At 42.3% G+C, this 22,026-nt stretch overlaps 1 protein-coding gene across 3 annotated transcripts; it reads right to left on the reverse strand.

Annotated features, from left to right (window-relative positions):
- Window positions 1–13,961: 13,961 nt before the first annotated feature.
- On the reverse strand, window positions 13,962–17,395 carry sln (sarcolipin). Of its 3 annotated transcripts, none has more exons than XR_004412339.1 (2): window positions 17,231–17,395; window positions 13,962–15,192 (listed from the first exon to the last, which is right to left on the reverse strand). XR_004412339.1 is itself a non-coding variant. In XM_033022688.1 (2 exons), the coding sequence occupies exon 2, from the start codon at window positions 15,038–15,040 to the stop codon at window positions 14,945–14,947; it is 96 nt and encodes a 31-aa protein (XP_032878579.1). In that variant the 5' UTR covers window positions 15,041–15,220; window positions 17,231–17,382; the 3' UTR covers window positions 13,962–14,944. The 3 variants fall into 3 exon arrangements, 1 of the variants encoding a protein (XP_032878579.1); XR_004412338.1 differs by having other exon boundaries at window positions 13,962–15,170; window positions 17,231–17,381; XM_033022688.1 differs by having other exon boundaries at window positions 13,962–15,220; window positions 17,231–17,382.
- Window positions 17,396–22,026: the final 4,631 nt, after the last annotated feature.

Genomic DNA, 22,026 nt, shown 5'->3' on the forward strand with positions numbered 1-22,026 from the left:
AGCCATTGTTAGGTCCGTGTCCACTCTGTCACTTTTCCATGAATCGGCCACCTCTTTGCTCACTTCGCGCGAGAAATCACGGTCATAGTTTGTGAAGTTGATGAAGTCCCTGAATTCTGCATCCTCCACAGATGCTGTCTGACCTGCTGAGTTGCTCTAGCATATTTTGCCTTATTCAAGACTCCAGTATCTGCCATTTCTTTGACTCCACATTTTCTCTTTGTGATAAATTCTGACATCACTCAACTCTTTGATTTAATCCCTTCTCTTTGGCTCGTACTCTGGCCATGCCTGCTCAAGATCATCCTGAAGAAGGGTCTCGACCCGAAATGTCACCTATCTCTCCAGAGATGCTGCCTGTCCCACTGAGTTACTCCAGCTTTTTGTGTCTATCTTTGGTTTAAGCCAGCACCTGCAGTTCCTTCTTACACAAGATCATCCCCACTATCTGGTTCGTTCGTTCACTCATGTGTCAGACGACGTACAGCTCGCTGTTGACTTCTGTCATTGTCCAATATGTTGATAGAATTGGTCGCCTGAAGCATCACAGAGTGCATCGTGTCTTTGGTTCTGGGGATCGTGATGAGGAGGCTTCCGTCATGATCCCCATTATCTGCTTAGAATGGTATTTAGATTACAGGAAACTCGTGAATTATAGAGATAGGGCAGGAAAGTGGAACTGTGGTTAAAGATAATTCAATGGTGATCTTGTTGAATACCAGATATAAGGAACTGCAGATATGTGTTTACGAAAAAAGACACAATGTGCTGGAGTATTTCAGCAGGTCAGGCAGTAACTCTGACGACTTCAGGAGAAGGATCCTAACCCAAAGAGTTAAGAGCCTGTCCCACTTGGCGATTTTTTTGGCGACTGCCAGCATCATTGACTGACGTATCAGGTAATCGAAAAATTCACGGCGTTTTTTAATCGCCACTGGATTTTGAAATATTCAAATCTTTTGGTGACACTGATATGATGCCGGCAGTCGCCAAAAAAAAATCACCAATTGGGACAGGCCATTTACTGTCCATGATTTCCAGAAATGTTGCCTGACCCACTGAGTTATTCCAGCATTTTGTGTTTTTATATAGACATAGACCAAGTGGGACCAGTTGGGCCTCGTTCCCCCCAATGCAATATTCCAGTAAACTGCGCAGTGTGGCTGACGGGTTCCCATTGTGACGCCAGAGACCCCATTGTGACGCAAGTCACGGCAACTCTCCCCCAACTGCGCAGACACGTCCGGCAAGTGGGAGCACGACTGCGACGTTTTTAAAGTTCAAATTGGCAAGAACCTGTAAAATATAAGATGAATGTGAACGGAGGTGGGAGATTGCAACCTTCACGTGGTCCACCCTGTTTCAACGAATGCAATCAACCTGGCGTGCACAAACACAAGATCAAACAGAACAAGTTGTCTTACAAATTTAGGCTGTGCACCCCATACGCAAGAAGAAGAAGAATGTAAACACATCTGACTCTCCCTCTTCAGTCCCCTATTCCCCTCCTCCATTATCCTCCCTCTCCCCACCCTCCATCAACCCTCCTCTGCTTCCTTCCCTCACCCCTCATTCCCCTCCTCCCTCTTCCCCCTCCCCTCCTCCATTACCTCGCCATTCCTCTTCCTAATCCTATCCTCCTTCATTCCCCTTCATCCCCAGCACTCCCTCCCCTTCCTCTTCAACCTCCCTCTTCTTTCCCCTCTCCTACCCTATCCCACCACTGCCCTCACCTCTCCCTCCCTCTCCTTTCTCCTACCCACAGTCACTCCCTCCGTTCATAACCCCTCTCCCCTCTCTACCCCCTCCTCTCCCTCTATCCCCCTGCTCCCCACTCCTCACCTCCCCTCTATCCCACCCCCCCCCCCCCCCCCCCCCCCGCCCACAATGAAAATGTTTTTTTTATGAAAGCTTTCCCCCACAATGAAAATTGCGATGTTTTTTTAAAGGGACTATTTTTCTGCAATTTTTAATGTAAACAGGTAGGGGAAGTGGAAAATAGTTTTTTTAAGTGGTTTTTGTAAAGTTTAAAAAGTCAATAACTTGTAAAACATACTATAATCTGAATGAAACTTGTTTAATTGACATCACAGTACTATGGTAAGTAAGGTGGTGAAAAAAATGTAGTGCTATCGTGTACCGTTTTTATGTAAATATAGGTATAAACCAGACAAATATAGATATAGAAACGAGATGAGAGTTTTAGTAATATAATAGACCAAGTGGGACCCGTTGAGCCCCGTTCCTCCATCGCAATATTCCACCACTCACCCATATCCCCCAACTGCGCAGGCTCGGCTCATTTCCCCTCATCCTCCAGCACTCCCTACCCCTCCTCTTCACCCTCCCTCTTCTTTCCCCTCTCCTCCTCCCATCCCCACTCCCTCCCTCACCTCTCCCCCCCCCTCTCCTTTCCCCAACCCTCAGTCACTCCCTCCCTCCATAACCCCTCTTCCCTCCCTACCCCCGTTGGCGTCATTGTGAGGTGGAAACTGCTGTGTTTTTTATTTTATGTAACTGAGATCCCATTGTGATGTCATGGTGGAATGCTGCAGTGTTTTTGAAAAAAGTTTTTTTTAACGTAAATGAGATCCCATTGTGATGTCATTGTGGGGTGGAACACTGCTGATGGGCAGTTTATGTAAATGAGATCCCATTGTGACGTCATATGCTGCTAACTGCCAGTGCAGATGGAAGAGATTTTTCTCAAACTGGTTTATGTAAAGTTTAAAATGTGAATAACTTGTAAAATATACCAGCAATCTGAACAAAACGTATTTTTTGTACATCACAGGACAATAGTGAGTAAAGGGCCTGTCCCACTGCGGCGACCTAATTTGCAAGTTTAGAAGAGTTTGCCCTCAACTAATACTCGCAGCATTGTCGACACGAGGTCCTAGGAAGTCTTTGTGACTCTCCTTCATGCTCGAGAGTAGTCCCCGTGTACTCAAAGCCTCAGCTAGGTCGCGGCTTTTTTTTTAACATGCTGAAAAATGCCCGCGAGTAAAAAAAGGTTGCCATGGAAAAAATCGATATTTTACCGTACTGTGCCAGCCGTCTTTTACCTTCTTGTTCATCGCGGGTGTGAATTTCAGACAGTGCTCCCCGCTTTCCCTGGCCCCCGCCTTTGCGATGTGTTTGTGTGTTTGTGTGTGTGTGCAGACGGTCGATCCGGCTCGCGGTTTCATCACTGATGGTCGATCCAGCTCAAAATTTTTCAGGCAAGTGCCGTCGAGCTTGAAGGTCGATGACAGTCGCTGAAAGGTCGCATCAGTGGGACAGGCCCTTAAGGTGTTGCAAAAATTGTGGCGCTATCATGTACCGTTTTTGCACAAATATAGGTGCAAACAAACAAATAAACAAACAACAAACAAACGAAAGAAGAAAGAGAGAGAGAGATTGTTAGTAAGAGATAGATAGATAGATTTAGGCTGTTCAATTTGTCACTAATATCTTATTACATGATAAAGAATGTCCCCATCATGGAGGTAGTAATCCTCTCAAGGTTTAATGGAGTGGACAAGATATCATTCCATCAGTACTGAGGTTTGACAGTTTTACCTTAAGGCTAGTTTGAGCAATGAATGTGACTTCATCAGCTGATAGTATTCATGTTCTTTTTTCCTTTATGCCATCCATCAACTATGGTAATCCAGGGCAAAAAAAGTGCAGGTGCTGGATAAATGAAATAAAAGCACTGCAAATAATCAGCAGTCAGGCAATGGCTATGTAGAGAGAAGCAGAGTTTTTGTTTCAGGCTGGTGAAACCTCACCATTGACCAGAAACACTACCTGAACTACTGAGTATTTACAACATTTTCTATTTCTCAATCCTGGAAGAATACTGATTTATCATTGGAGAAAAAAAATCTGAATCTCTCTTCCCGCTCATTTGAGTTTAGTTTGTGCCAGATGAGCTTGAACTGAAACAGGGCGAGACCAAATTGTATTAGGGTTGCTCGGGTGGTTGTTTCCATTATTTTATGTTCATGCCTGTTTCTTCGTAGAGACACATAACAATCATTTACCAGATTCTGAACTTTGATTTCTCCAGAGTCAGTCACATAATGTTTGACTGGAATTACAGTAGGGTAGGAGGTAATAGACTCGCTAAAAGACAGAAGGAGGCCATTCAGCTTAGTCATTAGTCTGACACTCCCCCTCCCTGCCCTTATTTCCCTGATGCCTCTGTAACTAAGTCTCTATCATTTGCCCATCAACCCCCCATATTGTTTTTTTAATGACTTACCCCCCCCAGCCGATTACCTGCATATGCACCAGGGGTAAATTACAGTAACTGATTAATATTTCAGCACATGAGGATATGGGAGGAAACCAGCGTACTCAAGAGAAACCCATATAAGTCACGGGGAGAACCTGAGGAGAGGAGCAATTCCATCCTAGAGCTGCAAGACAGCAGGACTCAATTCTGAACCATCTGTCCCTGGAAGGATTAATAATATGATTGGGCTTCAATCTGTTGTGTAGATGCAAATAAGACATTTTATTATTCGGTTTTGAGACATGTGACAATGAAACACTCTTGACAATTGAACAAAGAAATCCGGAATCCAACGGTTGATTTGCTATAAATCATTTGATTTATTGAATTACATTTCACAACTGTGGGAGTTGTGTACAGGCCACCTAACAGTAGTATTGGAGTTGGGGATGGCATCAAACAGGAAATTATAAATGCGTGCAACAAAGGTAAAACAGTTATAATGGGTGACTTCAATCTACATATAGATTGGGTGAATCAAATTGGCAGGGGTGCTGAGGAAGAGGATTTCTTGGAATGTATGCGGGATAGTTTTCTAAACCAACATGTAGAGGAACCAACGAGAGAGCAGGCAATTCTAGACTAGGTATTGAGTAATGAGGAAGGGTTAGTTAGCAGTCTTGTTGTGCATGGCCCCTTGGGCAAGAGTGACCATAATATGGTTGAGTTCTTCATTAGGATGGAGAGTGACATAATTAATTCAGAAACAAGGGTTCTGAACTTAAAGAAAGGTAACTTTGAGGGTATGAGACGTGAATTGGCCAAGATAGACTGGCAATTGATTCTTAAAGGGTTGACGGTGGATATGCAATGGAAAGCATTTAAAGACTGCATGGATGAACTACAACAATTCATCCCAGTTTGGCAAAATAATAAATCAGGGAAGGTAGTGCATCCGTGGATAACAAGGGAAATCAGGGATAGTATCAAAACAAAAGATGAAGCATGCAAATTAGCCAGAAAAAGCAGCCTACCAAAGGACTGGGAGAAATTCAGAGTCCAGCAGAGGAGGACCTAAGGCCTAATTAGGAAAGGGAAAATAGATTATGAAAGAAAACTGGCAGGGAACATAAAAACTGACTGCAAAAGTTTTTACAGATATGTGAAGAGGAAAAGATTAGTTAAAACAAATGTAGGTCCCTTGCAGTCAGAAACAGGCGAATTGATCATGGGGTACAAGGACATGGCAGACTAATTGAATAACTACTTTGGTTCTGTCTTCACTAAGGAAGACATAAATAATCTGCCGGAAATAGCAAAGGACCGGGGGTTAAATGAGGTGGAGGAACTGAGTGAAATCCAGGTTAGCCGGGAAGTGGTGTTAGGTAAATTGAATGGATTAAAGGCCGATAAATCCCCAGGGCCAGATAAGTTGCATCCCAGAGTACTTAAGGAAGTAGCCGCAGAAATAATGGATGCATTAGTGATAATTTTTCAAAACTCTTTAGATTCTGAAGTAGTTCCTGAGGACTGGAGGGTAGCTAATGTAACCCCACTTTTTAAAAAGGGAAGGAGAGAGAAAACAGGGAATTACAGACCAGTTAGTCTAACATCGGTGGTGGGGAAAATTCTGGAGTCAGTTATTAAAGATGGGATAGCAGCACATTTGGAAAGTGGTGAATTCATTGGACAAAGTCAGCATGGATTTATGAAAGGTAAATCATGTCTGACAAATCTGATAGAATTTTTCGAGGATGTAACTAGTAAAGTGGATAAGGGAGAACCAGTGGATGTGTTATATCTGGACTTTCAGAAGGCTTTAGACAAGGTCCCACATAAGAGATTAGTATGCAAACTTAAAGCACACGGTATTGGGGGTTCAGTATTGATGTGGATAGAGAACTGGCTGGCAGGCAGGAAGCAAAGAGTAGGGGTAAACGGGTCCTTTTCAGAATGGCAAGCAGTGACTAGTGGGGTACCGCAAGGCTCAGTGCTGGGACCCCAGCTATTTACAATATATATTAATGATCTGGATGAGGGAATTGAATGCAACATCTCCAAGTTTGCGGATGACACGAAGCTGGGGGGCAGTGTTAGCTGTGAGGAGGATGCTAGGAGGCTGCAAGGTGACTTGGGTGAGTGGGCAAATGCATGGCAGATGCAGTATAATGTGGATAAATGTGAGGTTATCCACTTTGGTGGCAAAAACAGGAAAGTAGACTATTATCTGAATGGTGGCCGATTAGGAAAAGGGGAGATGCAACGAGACCTGGGTGTCATGGTACACCAGTCATTGAAAGTAGGCATGCAGGTGCAGCAGGCAGTGAAGAAAGCAAATGGTATGTTAGCATTCATAGCAAAAGGATTTGAGTATCAGAGCAGGGAGTTCTACTGCAGTTGTACAGGGTCTTGGTGAGACCACACCTGGAGTATTGCGTGGAGTTTTAGTCTCCTAATCTGAGGAAATACATTCTTGCCATAGAGGGAGTACAGAGAAGGTTCACCAGACTGATTCCTGGGATGGCAGGACTTTCATATGAAGAAAGACTGGATAGACTCGGCTTGTACATGCTAGAATTTAGAAGATTGAGGGGGGATCTTATAGAAACTTACTAAATTCTTAAGGGGTTGGACAGGCTAGATGCAGGAAGATTATTCCCGATGTTGGGGAAGTCCAGAACTAGGGGTCACAGTTTAAGGATAAGAGGGAAGTCTTTTAGGACCGAGATGAGAAAATCATTTTTTACACAGAGAGTGGTGAATCTGTGGAATTCTCTGCCACAGAAGGTAGTTGAGGCCAGTTCATTGGTTATATTTAAGAGGGAGTTAGATGTGGCCCTTGTGGCTAATGTGATCAGGGGGTATGGAGAGAAGGCAGGGATAGGATACTGAGTTGGATGATCAGCCATGATCATATTGAATGGCAGTGCAGGCTCGAAGGGCCGAATGGCCTACTCCTGCACCTATTTTCTATGTTTCTATGTAACTTACCATGGTTAGTAGGCATGATTCCTGGAGTGTTAGTCCACTACCACAACCATTAGGGTACCGTACACTAAAATAGCCATTATGTGAATGAGATTGATGACTGTTTTTAAATCATCTTTAATGTGATGTCATAAAAGCTTCATGTTATCATCAGGTGTATATTGTGACATCATGTTAGAATTGATTTCCTCCAACAAATGTAATAATTGTATTGTTGTCTTTAGTTGCAGAAAAACATTCTTCGTGAACATCTGACTCATTTTCTATATTTTAACTAAATTGAGGTAAAGTTTCATGTGTTCATTCTTTTTTTTACTGATTTTATTAGCTGTTAAAAATATTTCCCAACCTTCTTTTGAAATAATATAACCATAACATTTGTTTAAAAATGTCAATCTTTATTCATATTTCACATGCAGTGTTCTTCAGAGAGCCTGGTATGGTCCATGCACATTTCGTCCATGCTAACTCCATCAGCGTTGGCCTAAACAACATAGTAATAGCATGGAAGAAATTGCAATAAAAGTGCATGCTGAGACTTAAATCCAAAATTGGATATTCCAAAATGCTAATGTAACACATGACTGGATTATTACTAAAATTTTATAATGAGTTAATGAAGCCAACTGTTTCCAATTGTGACCAATTCCAATTGTATTTTGGCATTAACAGCTTATAATAATATAACACCTTGCATGGAGTAAAACATATCAAGATTGTGGAAATACTGGAGGTTTACTCAAATTGGAGATGTTTGAAAAGCATCAATTACATAGAGATAGGATGTACTCTAGGGATGAACTCAAAATATATAGAAGCTTAATGGAAATTGTAATAGAAATGTTCAAACTCCTGGGAGAATACTGCAGCTGTTAGTACTACTGTTTCAGAAGTCTGGGGACCAGAATTCAGTTCTGACCTTGAATGTTCTTGATTTCTTCTATCTGCTGCAATTTCCTCTTAAATTTCAAAAGTATGTTTGTTAGTTAATTTTGCTGCGGTAAATTACTCCTTAATGTTGAGAAGCAATAAAAGAACCAATGCGGATTGACGGGCACATAAGACAACGAGTGGCAGAGTTGCAAGCCAATGGGACAGATTGGATTGCTGTGCTGGGAACCCAAATGGGCTTAATGGCTGATGAGAAGGAGGAGAGATGGACGAAGGGCTTGTCCCACTTGCATGCCATTGCGTGCGTTTGGCACGACCAAACGGAAGCGGAGTTCACGCGTAGTTCGCGCTAGGTTCGCGCTAAGTTCGCGCGTGACGTCATTTGCGTCATGCTTACCAATCAGCTGGGCAGGAGGCGGGCCGACTGAATTTGGGCGTCGCACGGCGTCTGGCGGTGATGTCATCAGGCAACGCCACGTCAGGCGGTGACATCATCGTGCAACGCCACGCGCTAGGCATACGCCGTCAAGACGCTGCGTACGCCGTCAAGACGCTGCATACGACGTCAAGAGGCTGCGTACGCGTCAAGACGCTGTGTACGATCGCAATGCGCCTACGAGATTTCGGCCACTGCAAGAATTTCGGAACCCCGCGCGATGTCAGGACCAGCTCCGCACAACTCCGCACTTCTAAGTGGGACCGGCCCCGCGCGGGCATACGGTGCCTGTACGCCTCAAGCGACGACGAGGTCGCGTAATTTGCGAGCCAAGGTCACGAAAGTGGGACAGGCCCTTAAGACTGATGTTGAGGTGTTAATGACTGATGGGCTTAATTACTTTTTTTTTGCTGTAATAATTATGTTTTGACCAAGTAGATTACACCACAATTTACATATTTCCAGATATTCCACCTTGTGTCACTGAGCACTTAGCGCATCAGTCATAAATGTACGTCCTCTCTTTTGCAGAATAAAAATGATGCATAATTGTAGATAGCAATGACTAATCTGTGAAGAATAGGTACAGATATATCATTTTATGGCCATGGAAGAGACACTGTGTAATTGGATCAGATATTGATGAGACTGGCCAGTATTGGGGTGGGTGGGGTGAATAATAGAACATGTCAGGTCTCTCAATATCCTTTTCACATTCCGCTTCTCCTTCATCTTGCAATCTTCTTATTTACATGAGAAGGATGGTGAATGCACCCTTTCAAAAAGGTGGTTTAAGAAGGTCGTGCCATGGTTCACACCACCTTCACAAGGGTACCTATGCTGCCCCTAAAACTAACACCACTTCCAATAAATGAACAAATAAAAATTAGGTATCTTCCCTTTCCAATTGGCACTGCCACACTCCCTACAACATAATATATTAGTTCTATTTTTTTTACAGTTGAATGAGTTATTCTAAGACTTCGTCCTCCACCTCAACATCACTCATTCTCATCATCATCATCATCATCATCATCCTCCTCATCATCATCATCCTCCTCTTCCTCATCAACCCACGTATCATCACCATCATGATGCTCAACCTGCAGAGTTCCTCCAGCAGATAGACACAAAATGCTGGAGTAACTCAGCGGGGCAGGCAGCATCTCCAGATAAAAGGAATAGGTGATGTTCCAGGTCGAAACACTTCTTCAGACTTCCACCAGCAGCTTGTTTTTTTTGCTCCAGAATCCACCATATGCAACTCTTTTGGCCCCATGTACAGATGTATTGGTAATGGCCAACTTCTGAATTAATGGGGAAAAAATTAACCTACTGGCAAAATCCCATTGTTAAAATTCACACCAATCTTGCTAATTTCATTGAACATTAATCACTTTACCCCTAAGCTAGTGTTCGCGGAACACACCTAAATGCACTATTATTATTATTTCCACGTATTTTGCGAGCAATATACATGAGATAATTATTAATAATTTCAAGACAATGTTACTTTGAATTCCTAGCGCTTTTCTACACCTAAAGTTTGAAATCATGTCAATTGAGTAGTATTGTGAAAAAGATGTTTAAATCTTATTATTATGTCCCAATTTTCTAATTTAGGAATTTTGCACGTTATAGAGAGTAAGCAGTTTTATTAATTTCTTGCAGAAGATTTGATCTCCACACCTCCCAGTTCCATGTTCATATGCCTTACCAACGTTTTTCAGACATCATGGAAAATCATGTGAGAGTTGCATCGAGGAGGAACAGTCACTGTTTGCTTAATACTATCTCAACAAACGAACAAGAACAACATCAGAGGGTGAAAAGATGCTCCAGCTCTCCCTCAAAACAACCCCCAACATTAAACAACAGCAAGTTATCTACTTTGCATTTTCAAACCTCGAGTTCTCAGGGGGACACCAAGAACCATCAATGCTTAATTAAATCAGTTCACCAAAATACAGTAAGGAATTTGGTGAAGGAACACCGTGAAACGACCAAATTCCAAAAGCCAGAATATCCCTTTTACCTCACTGCACAGAATGTTGTAGAGGAAGTGAAGAGTACTTCTCATTCCAATTTCAGGAATTCAGATTCCACCTTAACCCTGCCTGAAGTGAAATATGTAAGTGAGGAAATGACTACCCCTCCAAGCAGCTCTTCATATATATCTTTAACAGAGAGTTTGTTGCTCTCAGATCCTGTTGGAAACCAGCTGTCTGCCAAAGTGAATGAGGAGGTGTATTATCAGATGAAACAACTCCAACAAATGACAAGTCATATTGAAAAGCTTGGGGAAATGGTAAGGAATACAAAACAAATGTGCCATCTCTCACCATTTAGATAATATGTGTTTTTAAACAAAATTGGCTGCTAATGTGGATCATTTCCTATTTTTCCACATTATAAAACTTCCCCAGGTTGCGAGCACCCAATCTATGTAAAGCCTGTACATATGAACGAGTGTTTGCGAGACTGGTGGGATGGATTTGCAAGCTGCTGTGGGGCTGCAGATATTTTCTGCTATGTGGGAACTCGGTTCATGGCAATATCTTTGCAACTTGTAGAGAAATCCCAATGGTTAAATTAAATGCTCTGGCTTACCTATATGTTGACCTTGGTTGGCCTAAGATTTTGTTTAAATACATTGACTGATAACCGCATTTACAACCTGCGAGTTGTTCGGGTTACGACAGGGTTTCATTTTTGAGAACTGCCCATAACCCAAACAGTTTGCAGAATGGAATCCTGTCATAATCTTGGGAGGACCTGTATTTCATGTGCTAATTCTTTGCCCGCTAACTTAAACCATCTTTAGTAATCTCCTTCTATCCTCTTAAAATGAGCTGCTAATCTGTGAAACTACAAGATAGGCCAAGGGTAATATTGATGCCGGAGACATTCCATAGTTGTGATAATATTTCTGCTGCTGATAGACCCGAGTGCCTTGTAGATGTGCAATTCTATACCAGATCTATCTGAATCCACCGTTTTTTGCACAGTGATAGCACTGGACATCACATTGCAGTGTGCTTTCATTATAAACAAGACAAACCAGGGTGCTTGAGTGCTCACATGTCTTTGTACTATCATAGACCGATGCATCCGTAATAAACAAAGTGATGAGAATGAAGCTTTAGGTTTCTCAAATACCTCGCTATTATGTTCATGTTGATGGACAATATAGTTCCTTATCCAGAGTGCAATTATTGTTCTCTGTATGTGGACGCAAAATGCTGGGGTATCTCAGTGGGTGAGACAGCATCTCTTGAGAGAAAGAATGAGCAACTTTTTGGGTCAAGACCCTGCTCGACCCGAAAAGTCGCCCATTCCTTCTCTCCAGAGATGCCGCCTCACCTGCTGAGTTACTCCAGCATTTTGTGTCTACCTTTGATTTAAACCAGCATCTGCAGTTTTTTCTTACACATAGTGTCCTGTATAATTCTTCTAAAGAATCATTGCAGTGCAGAAGGAGGCCTTTTGGCCCATCAAAACAATGTTGCTCTTATAGCGAGACACGTGTTGTGAAACAAACTGATCTTTATTGTGTTATACAGAGAACAGCTCACACGCTACTGGGAAGGGTTCTCTCAGAGTTCTATATGTATGTCAGGGCACACCCCTAACCCACGTGACAACTTCTTCCTGCCAAACACAGTCACGTGACCCTGCCAGTCCTAGGGCCGAGGGTTCACCCAGTAAGTGGCCTAACCACCAGGTGGTGCCACAGGACCCCCCCCCCCCCCCGCCAGAACCAGAGGCACAAAATGGCAGACGGAAGAGGCACTGTCCCCTCACATCCACCAACAGGGATTGAGCCCGGAGGAAATCGGCGCCCAGCAACGGCTGGGAGATATCGGCAACCGTAAACAGCCAGGTAAAACGACAGGAGCCAAAGATGAGCGGGACCGTGCGAATCCCATACATCCGTTATGGAGCTGCCATTTGCTGCGGTTAACAAGGGACCCCGCTTTCCAGAACGAGTGTCGATCCCCAATGGGGGCAAAACGCTAACCTCCGCCCCATATCAACAAGGAACCGTCATCCCGAATGTCGATCCCAAGCAAAGAGGTGGTGTATCTGGCCGACCACTGCAGCGATTACTGGTGGCCGATTCTGGCGGTTCCCGGATACGAGCAGGGCGGGCGGAACTGACGGGCCACGGAACCCCAGGGTTGATGATAGTAACACCACTTCCCTTTACCGGCTTCTCCCAGGACTGGCGGTGCAGCAGAACTCCCGGTGGATACAGGGCCTGGTTGCTGGGCCTTCCAAGGCACCAGCAACACACGATCGAGCGAACCGCCGCCCTGCTGCTTGGACTGCCACAGCTCGTCCGCTAGCTGCAGGGGCTCTTCAAAATTCTCACTCGCGAGGAGCAGGCGGATGTCATCCGGCATCTGCTCCAGAAAGGCGTGTTCAAACATGAGACAGGGCTGATGGCCGTCCATCAGAGTAAGCATTTCACTCCTGCGCACCGATGGCTTGCGATGGCCGAGCCCGCCCATGTGCATGAGCCGTGTTGCTCAATCACGGCGGCTGAGCCCGAAGGAGAAGCACTTTGAGGCCCTCATACTTGTCCTCAGCCGGTGACGCACGTAGGTAAGGACCAGGTGACCGGCCGTCTCCTGACCCAGCGCACCGACCACATAATAGTACCTAGTGTCATCAGCCGTGATGCGTCGAATATGGAACTGGGACTTAGCCTGCTGAAACCACACTTGGGGCTGCGATGTTCAGAACACGGGCAGCTAAAGAGCGACAGCGTTCTGCTGGGCTGGATTGATGGCAACTTTGGGTTGGGCGTTGGCTGCATCCATTATTCAAATCCAAAATAACCATTTTGGATCATCGGGGTCACCAATATATGATCTTTATTGTGTTATACAGAGAACAGCTCACATGCGACTGGGAAGGGTTCTCCCAGAGTTCTATATATATATATATCTCAGGGCACACCCCTAATCCACGTGACGACTTCTTCCCGCCAAACACAGTCACATGACCCTGCCAGTCCTAGGGCTGAGGGTTCGCCCAGTAAGTGGTCTAACCACCAGGTGGCGCCACACTCGCTTTAAATAAATCTGGTAAAGCAAATTCCTCACATTTTCCATTTTAACGTAACCAAAATCCTGGGGCGCCTCGGGCCATTCAATAAACCTTAAAACTAGCAATAGCAAGCATTTCATCGTAAATCTTCATTGTGGGCTAACTGTTGGTCAGTACTATTACAGTTTGGAAAAACATTTATCAGTACATTTAAAATCTACGCAATTAAATGGATTATATTTCATTTTTGATTAACGTAAATTTTGTTGAATACATTTGAGCCTGGTAAAATGTAGTGAATTCATACTTTGATACTTTAATATACCGGTGGAGATAGTTCTGGTAGATAGAGAATAAAGCAACAGTAAGAAAGCTTGGATGTATATTTAATTACAACAAAGTGATGCATGAAGGGATGATATATTAATCTTTTGCCTTCTGAAAAATCACTTGAGTATAATTATTGAGCTACATAATTAAAGAAAGCTTCAATCTGTGACACTTGATTGATAAAGCCAGAGCAATATTACAGGACATTTCTAAAGTGAAGATGAAGCAAAGAAAATTCATTTCAAGGTAAGGCATTAAAAGGAATAGAAAGAACAAAACGTAGAAAACAGACTGTGCATGGTACAGAAATTAATTAATAACAATTTGTAATTTAGCAGTGCCACTCTATGTGGGAGTATATTTGCATTGACTGTCAACATTTTCTTTGAAATACAATTAGATAAGCAAAAAACACATAAGCTAGCACATTATATTACAAATAGCAGAAGAGGTAGCTGTGGGAACTAAAGGGCATGTGTCATCCCATAGAATATTGAGACCCCAGTGAAAAACCATTAAAGCTACACCAAGTACCAGCTACACCAAGATTGAGAAGTGCAGGTGTGAGGTTATGAAAGAAAATGCTTAAGTTATACAAAGCTTCTGTTTGAATAAGATGACACCCTTGGTGGTAATATTGTCACTGCTGTGTCATCTTATGCAGATTCACAAATGGTGAGAATATATTAAATTGTCACCCATGACACACAACCATTGTAGTTGTGCATAGAGCTACAAAGCTGATACTGTGGAGGGACTTTGTTCATGACTGGGAATTTCATACTTCACAATTGTGCTCCTAAATCATGAAGGGGTGACACATGCCCTTTCAGATACATTTCAGGGGGTGAAAATAGAGCATCAGGCAAAAGATGAAATGTAGAAAATAAACCAGAATTCAAGCAAGTGATTGCCCAGGTTAAATGATCTGACGGCAGCCACTGGATGGTAAAAGAGGAACAGAGCCATGGCAAACTCCCACAATTTATTGTAAAAGCTGGTTTTACATTGAAGACAGTGCCTCACTCCTGATAAGACTTAACAAGTAGCCACATAAGTAGCACGGTCATCAAAACCACCATAAAGTTCAAGAAGAGCTCTTTTGTGGATTTATCCATGTTTGCAGCGGCTAAAGGAGCAGGATGGCACAACCAGTTCCACGGTAATAGATCACTTCCGATGATCCAACACTTCTGAACAACAGCAGTTGAACTTTACTCCGCCACACGCCTTATACCTTTAGGTTTTCTGAAATAAAGATTGCACAGATCTGTCTCGTTTGTTATCTCTAGAGCATTCTAGTAGAAACATTAATTAATACATTGCGAAAGTTTCAACAGTTGACATGTTAAAAAGAAGCAAAATGCCATTGAAAACATATCTCCTGACCTGTCCTACGTAATAGAATGTGTTCTAATGTTGAAAATGTGAATTGTAGTTGACTGTAAAGCATAATGGTTTCTTTTTAATTTGTGGGACCTGATTCAGAATCCACCCAGGCCAATGAAGTGGCACTCTCACATTTCTCAGTTGGTTCCAGGAATCCTGTCTGAAGTGACCTTGGATAACATCCACAGATTAAGTGCAGCCACAGCGTAAAACTGCCCATAGTTGGCAGTCAAATTTAAATTCTTACTCAGCAGTTCTCAGGATCAGTAGTGTTAAAAAGGAAAAAAAAATAGTTAAAACTTTGGTTGATCTTCAGACGTTGGATCCAAGGCATATTGCTAGAATGCTATTAACTACACGTAACATAGAAGTTAGCTCTGCTTCTGAATTGCTTTATGTAAAACCTGGCACTGCTCATCAAATTTCCAATTATACAGAGTGTAAGTCCCTGTGTACTCCCTGGTAAGCTCAAACATATGCCAAAAAATAAAATATTGTACCTTTACCGCAGTTAGTTAACTGGAAATGGAAAGAACTGAACTGTGCTATATTTATTATATTTGTAACCTAACAGCAATATTTTCGTAATGGTCATCAAATGACAGTACAGAAGCCTGGGGTCAAACTGTTTCTTCAGTTATATTTACAGCCCTGAAACTTAATTCTTAATAGTGACAAACTAACTGCATAACTGTTGCATCTGGAGTATTTTCTTACATAGCCAAGCATAATAGACATGATTACAGTCAATTTTGATAGTTTAGCCTCTATACTGTATTTTTGGACTGTGTTCTGCAACTTTAAAGTGGTCGACTATCAGTTTACAAAGAAGCCAGATTTAAGCTTGTTACTAACACCATTGCCGACAGCAAATGTTTTGGAGAGATGGATATCAAACCAACTTTAAATCCGTGGTCTAAAAATAGGCTCGATACTAACACTAATTGATATAATCTAACTGGTCAGCTTTATTACTTCAGAGCTTATTTTGGTCATTGAAAATCCTAGTATCCATTTGCAAATTAAAATAAGAAAAAGAGCTATAACAAATAGCAAGATATTAATAATGATTTATTTTTTTTAATTTGAGATTACGCAGACATATTTACTATTTATGGTTAGGATTACTGTCAACTCAAGAAAGTAACTATATTTAATGCTTCAAGCACACTTTTATTCTGATGGGGTATTTGAATGCAAGAGACATGAAGTATTTGTTCCATTAAGCCACATATTTAAAGCATTAAATGTTTTTAAAGCATCGAAGCATGAAAAACCTGCATATATTTTTCTCCTGTGGAAAAGCCTCAATTATTTTGGAACAATCTTACTTCTTTGAATATTAAATGTCCTAAGATATTTATGGACTAAAATTGTGTAATTGGCAAAATCTAATTCTCTCCATGATATTGATGAATTTTATTTTTTTTAATTAAATTATTTAAAATGACCAAAACATTTGGTTCAAAGGAAATACATAAAAAGACATCAGCTATGGAGAGGATATAAAATGAATCTGTAATGTTATGGATAATATTCATTTTATTAATGTTATTAATAAATAGTAAATGGCAAAGAACCACACATCCAGGATTGCAAGATGTTGACAAAAAATAATATCACGTTACGTATTGATATAATGAGTGAATTTAGAAGTTTAACTCCTAACTTTAGTTCTTGAAAGATAATATCCTAAAGCTAATGGTAGGGAGCTCAGAAATCCCAGACAAAATAATATTTGAATCTTTGTCTGATACACTGATTATATTTCTTCCAATAAATGCAACAGCTGTCTAATAATTCTTGTACATTCGCTACGTTTAAATAATTCAAAAACAAATGCACACATTTGAAAAGCCTGTAAAGAAATTTCCTGCCGTTTGACACATTACTTCACAAACATGCACTCCATTCTTTACCTTTTTGAACAAATTATCTAAATCTTGCAGATATTAATGCCTCTCCTGGCCTGGGCAGGTAGCCCTGGTTCACTCGCTGTGTGTCTTCAAGTGCAGTCTGGGCAGAGAATCTCCGTGTGGGATCTAAGTAGTCTAGGAGAAAGGAGAGCACCATATTTCTGGCAATAAAAGCAATGATGTCACAAGTAAGACATGTCACTCAGTGGGAAGGGTCCATAGGATTGGTAGTTCTCTGCATAATTGTTGCTCAAATATATACATGGTGCTTTTAACTTTAATAAAAAAGTCTGTATCACTAAATAGTCAAAGCAGAAAAAGGAACAGAAAATTAAAATATATATTAATTCAATAATGTACATAATAAAAGATACTTACTATTAAAACATAATTTTAAAAGAGTTTTAAGTTTTCCAAAGGTAAAGGATCATGTGTGAGTTTTATCCTTCATATAACTGGTCTGTAATCTTAAAACTGAGATTAACAAACACAACTTTTAAATGCAATAGTCCCCAAAAATATGCCCTCTGATCTCAACGTGAAATTGATTTGCATCTGTTATTTCTAATGTTGTTAGGACCTGAGTGTTGCATTGCCTGCTAATCAACATGATTAGCAATGTGTGGCCAAGGCTAATCAAGGTATTACTTGCTCCAGGAGGACCCAGTATTTTGTGTGGTGTGCACCAAATAAAGGTAGCTTTCAAAGAGAAATGCATGGTACACAAAAATGCTGGCGAAACTCAGCGGGTGAGGCAGCATCTATGGAGCGAAGGAATAGGTGACGTTTCAGGTCGAGACCCTTCTTCAGACGGATATGGGGGTGGATGGGTGGGGTGGGGTGGGGTGGGGGGGCGGAAAGAAGACAACGAGGCGGAGACAGTAGGCTGTGGGAGAGCTGGAAAGGGGAGGGGAAGGAGGGAGAAAGCAAGGACCACCTGAAATTGGAGGTCATGTTTATACCGCTGGGGTGTAAACTACCTAAGCAAAATATGAGGTGTTGCTCCCCCAATTGGCGGTGGGACTCACTCTGGCCATGGAGGAGGCCCAGGCCAGAAAGGTCGCATTCGGAATGGGAGGGGGAGTTGAAGTGCTGAGCCACCGGGAGATCATGCTGGTTAATGCGAACTGTGGTGTTCCTCTGGGTCATCTGGTTTCCTCACACACCCCAAGATGTGTGAGTTTGTAGGTTAATTGGCCTCTGTAAATTGCCCCAAAAGCGTATGGAGTGGATGAGAACATAGAATAACATAGAAGTGGTGTGAACGGTTGTTTGATGGTCGGAGTGGACTTGGTCAGCCGAAGGTTCTGTTTCCATGCTGTGTATTTACAAGCATTCCTTTTCATTGGGTTAATGAAAGCTACAGTACATCACAGTGGTAGTACCTTCACAATTAGCATTGTTTAGTTTAGAGATACAGCGTGGAAACAGGCTCATTGGCCCAGCAAGCCGACACTAACCATCGATCACCAGAACACTAGTTCTATACATTAAGGGGGGGGCAATTTACAGAACCAAATTAACCTACAAGTCTGCATGTCTTTGGGATGTGGGAGAAAACCCGGAGCACTCGGAGGAAACCCACGTGGTCACAGGATGAATATGCAAATTACACACAGACAGCACCCATTGTCAGGATCGAACCCGGGACATTGGCGCTGTGAGGCAGCAGCTCTTTTGCTGCACCACAGTGTCGCCCAGTGGTTTAAGATGACAACACTGCATCAACTTCTCAAGGGCAATGAGGAACCCTCATGAAATGCTGGCCAGATAGAAGCACCTCACCCCATGAATGTTTTTTTGTAAATTCCCCATTCCACTGCATTTCCTAGTTTACTTTTGTTGTATTTCATTTCATACTAATGTCCACTAGACCTAACCAAATCATCGCTTTCAATGATTTTTTATGCATCCTGACAAAATCGAAAGCAAACAATCATTGACCATTTAGTCTTTGCAAATGATGTCTATCTACAGCTATGCCTGCCTTTGCTTTCACCTACAGCATTCTACTCGATACTCTTGCATTTGCTACAGTAGAGAAGGTGCAATGTGACTTTCTTGAAGTTGGGGTGGCTGAAAGTGGCCGTTGAGGTCAACCATGAAATGTGGATAATTCAGGAAATTACAGAGCATCCATGGTAGGGAAGCTATTGGAGAGGATTCTTAGCGATAGGATTTACTCACATTTGGAAGAGAATGGACTAAAAGGGGGCAGTCAACATGATTTTATGTGAAGGAAGAAATTGCAGATGCTGATTAAAACCAAAGATTTTATGTCTGAAGAAGGGTCTCGACCCGAAACATCGCCCATACCAGAGATGCTGCCTGTCCCGCTGAGTTACTCCAGCATTTTGTGTCTATCTATGATTTTACAGTGCCCATCATAATGTTTGGGCCAAAGACCAATCATTTATTTATTTGACTCTACAATTTGAGATTTGTAATAGAATAAATCACATGTGGTTAAAGTGCACATTGTCAGATTTTAATAAAGGTCATTTTTATACATTTTGATTTCACCATGTAGAAATTACAGCAGTGTTTATACATAATCCCCCCCCCCCCCCCTCATTTCAGGGCACCATCATGTTTGGGAACCAGCAATGTCATGTAAATGAAAGTAGTCATGTTTGGTATTTTGTTGCATATCCTTTGCATGCACTGACTGCTTGAAGTCTGCGATTCATGGACATCACCAGTTGCTGGATGTCTTCTCTGGTGATGCTCTGCCAGGCCTGTATTGCAGCCATCTTTAGCTTATGCTTGTTTTGTGGGCCAGTCCCCTTCAGTTTTCCCTTCAGCATATAAAAGGCATGCTCAGTTGGGTTCAGATCGGGTGATTGACTTGACCACTCAAGAATTAACCATTTTTTAGCTTTGAAAAACTCTTTTGTTGCTTTAGCAGTATGTTTGTGATCATTGTCTTGCTGTAGAATGAACCACGTCAATGAGTTTTGAGGCATTTGTTAGAACTTGAGCAGATAAGATGTGTCTATACACTTCAGAATTCATTATGTTACCACCATCAGCAGTTGTATCATCAATGAAGATAAGTGAGCCAGTACCTTCAGCAGCCATACATGCCCAGGTCATAACACCCCCACCACCGTGTTTCAATAAAGATGAGGTGGTATGCTTTGGATCTTGGGCAGTTCCTTCTCTCCTCCATACTTTACATCACTCTGATATAAGTCAATCTTTGTCTCTTCTGTCCATGAGACCTTTTTCCAGAACTGTGGTTGCTCTTTTAAGTTCATTTTGGCAAACTGTAACCTGGCCATCCTATTTTTGTGCAATGAGGGACCGGGGTGATGTCCACCACTTTTTATAATCTTCTTGATTCCTGGGCATTCACGTTGCCGAACAAGGCCGCTCTCAGCCATACAGCTGCAGACGTTCAAGAGTAAATTCAAGTCACTCAATTGCATTTTTTGAGAGTGTGAAGACTATAATTGATGAAGATAGGGCAGTGGATATTGTCTACATGGACTTTAGTAAAGCATTCGACAAGGTCCCTCGTGGTAGGCAGACTCAGAAGATTAAGATGCTTGGATACTGCTTTGCCTAGGCCGAGGGTATTGGAAGGGTGTTATTTTGGTGGAGGTCTGTGTGCTGTGTAGTAGTGTTCAACAAAGATCATTGCTGGAACCCCTGTTTGTGATATTTCAATAAATGACTTAGATGCAGGTGGGTTAGTTGTATGTTTGCAGATGACACTAAGATTAGTCGAGTTGCAGACAATGAAGTCTTTTTTTCACCTTAATGACTGGTAAGATTTCTCGTGGTCTTACAACCATGCCCCAGACCGAATGTTCCTGGCAGTGTAATGTTTAGTCGCTTCTTCGCACTACAGGTGAAACTAAAGGGCCTGTCCCACTTGGCCATCATTTGCGCGTCACGCAGATGGCGCACAAAGATTTTGTACATCACAAAATCCTGCAACGCCGTGCGCGACCGCGCGTCACGGCCTATGTCACCATGCAGCATGCGCGGGTAATGCGCACCATGCGCGCATCATGTGTGTGTCACAACGCGTAAATGATGTCGCGTAAATTATGCGCAAATGACGGCCAAGTGGGACAGGCCCTTAATGCTAAGTAGACTTGGTCCTATGAGGGGAGGAGGCTGTTTCTACGCATCTGCACAGTCATATCAGGGACTTCCAAAGTGTCCTGGTGCCTGCTTCACTACCTCCTTCTTAGGCTGTTTCTTTGGTGCAAGTTCACCCTGACACTGCGATTCACCTGTAAATTATATGGACTTGAAGCCTGCATGGCACAATGGGCTAAGTGTTCGGCTGGCAACCGGAAGGTAGCTGGTTCGAATCCCGCTTGGAGTGCATACTGTCGTTGTGTCCTTGGGCAAGACACTTCACCCACCTTTGCCTGTGTGTGTGAATGTAATTATGTGAAGCACTTTGGGGTCAATGCAAGTTGACTAAAAATGTGCTATATAAATAAAGAAATTTAATTTAATTTAATTAACTCTACCATTCAGTGATTTATGCAACTTAAGGTTTGGACTGAAGGCAGATGCTTTCTGTCTAAACCTTAGTTGCGTAAATCACGGAATGGTAGAGCTAATACGTGCTGCAAGTCCATGTAATTACAATCAAGCTTGTAAATTGGCCGCTGCGTGAGTTAGCATCAGCTGACGTGTGAAGTACGCGACTCAGCTGCTGAAATGCGAGCCTGGCTTCAACTGGATTTTAGGTTGGAGTTTCTTCCAGAAGCAAAAGACAGTGAATCCGTATGGTCAAGTCACAGCAAGGTAGACGTTTTCATTCCATTGGTATC

The sequence above is a fragment of the Amblyraja radiata genome, chromosome 6 (assembly GCF_010909765.2).
Source record: "Amblyraja radiata isolate CabotCenter1 chromosome 6, sAmbRad1.1.pri, whole genome shotgun sequence".
Taxonomy (NCBI): Eukaryota; Metazoa; Chordata; class Chondrichthyes; order Rajiformes; family Rajidae; genus Amblyraja; species Amblyraja radiata.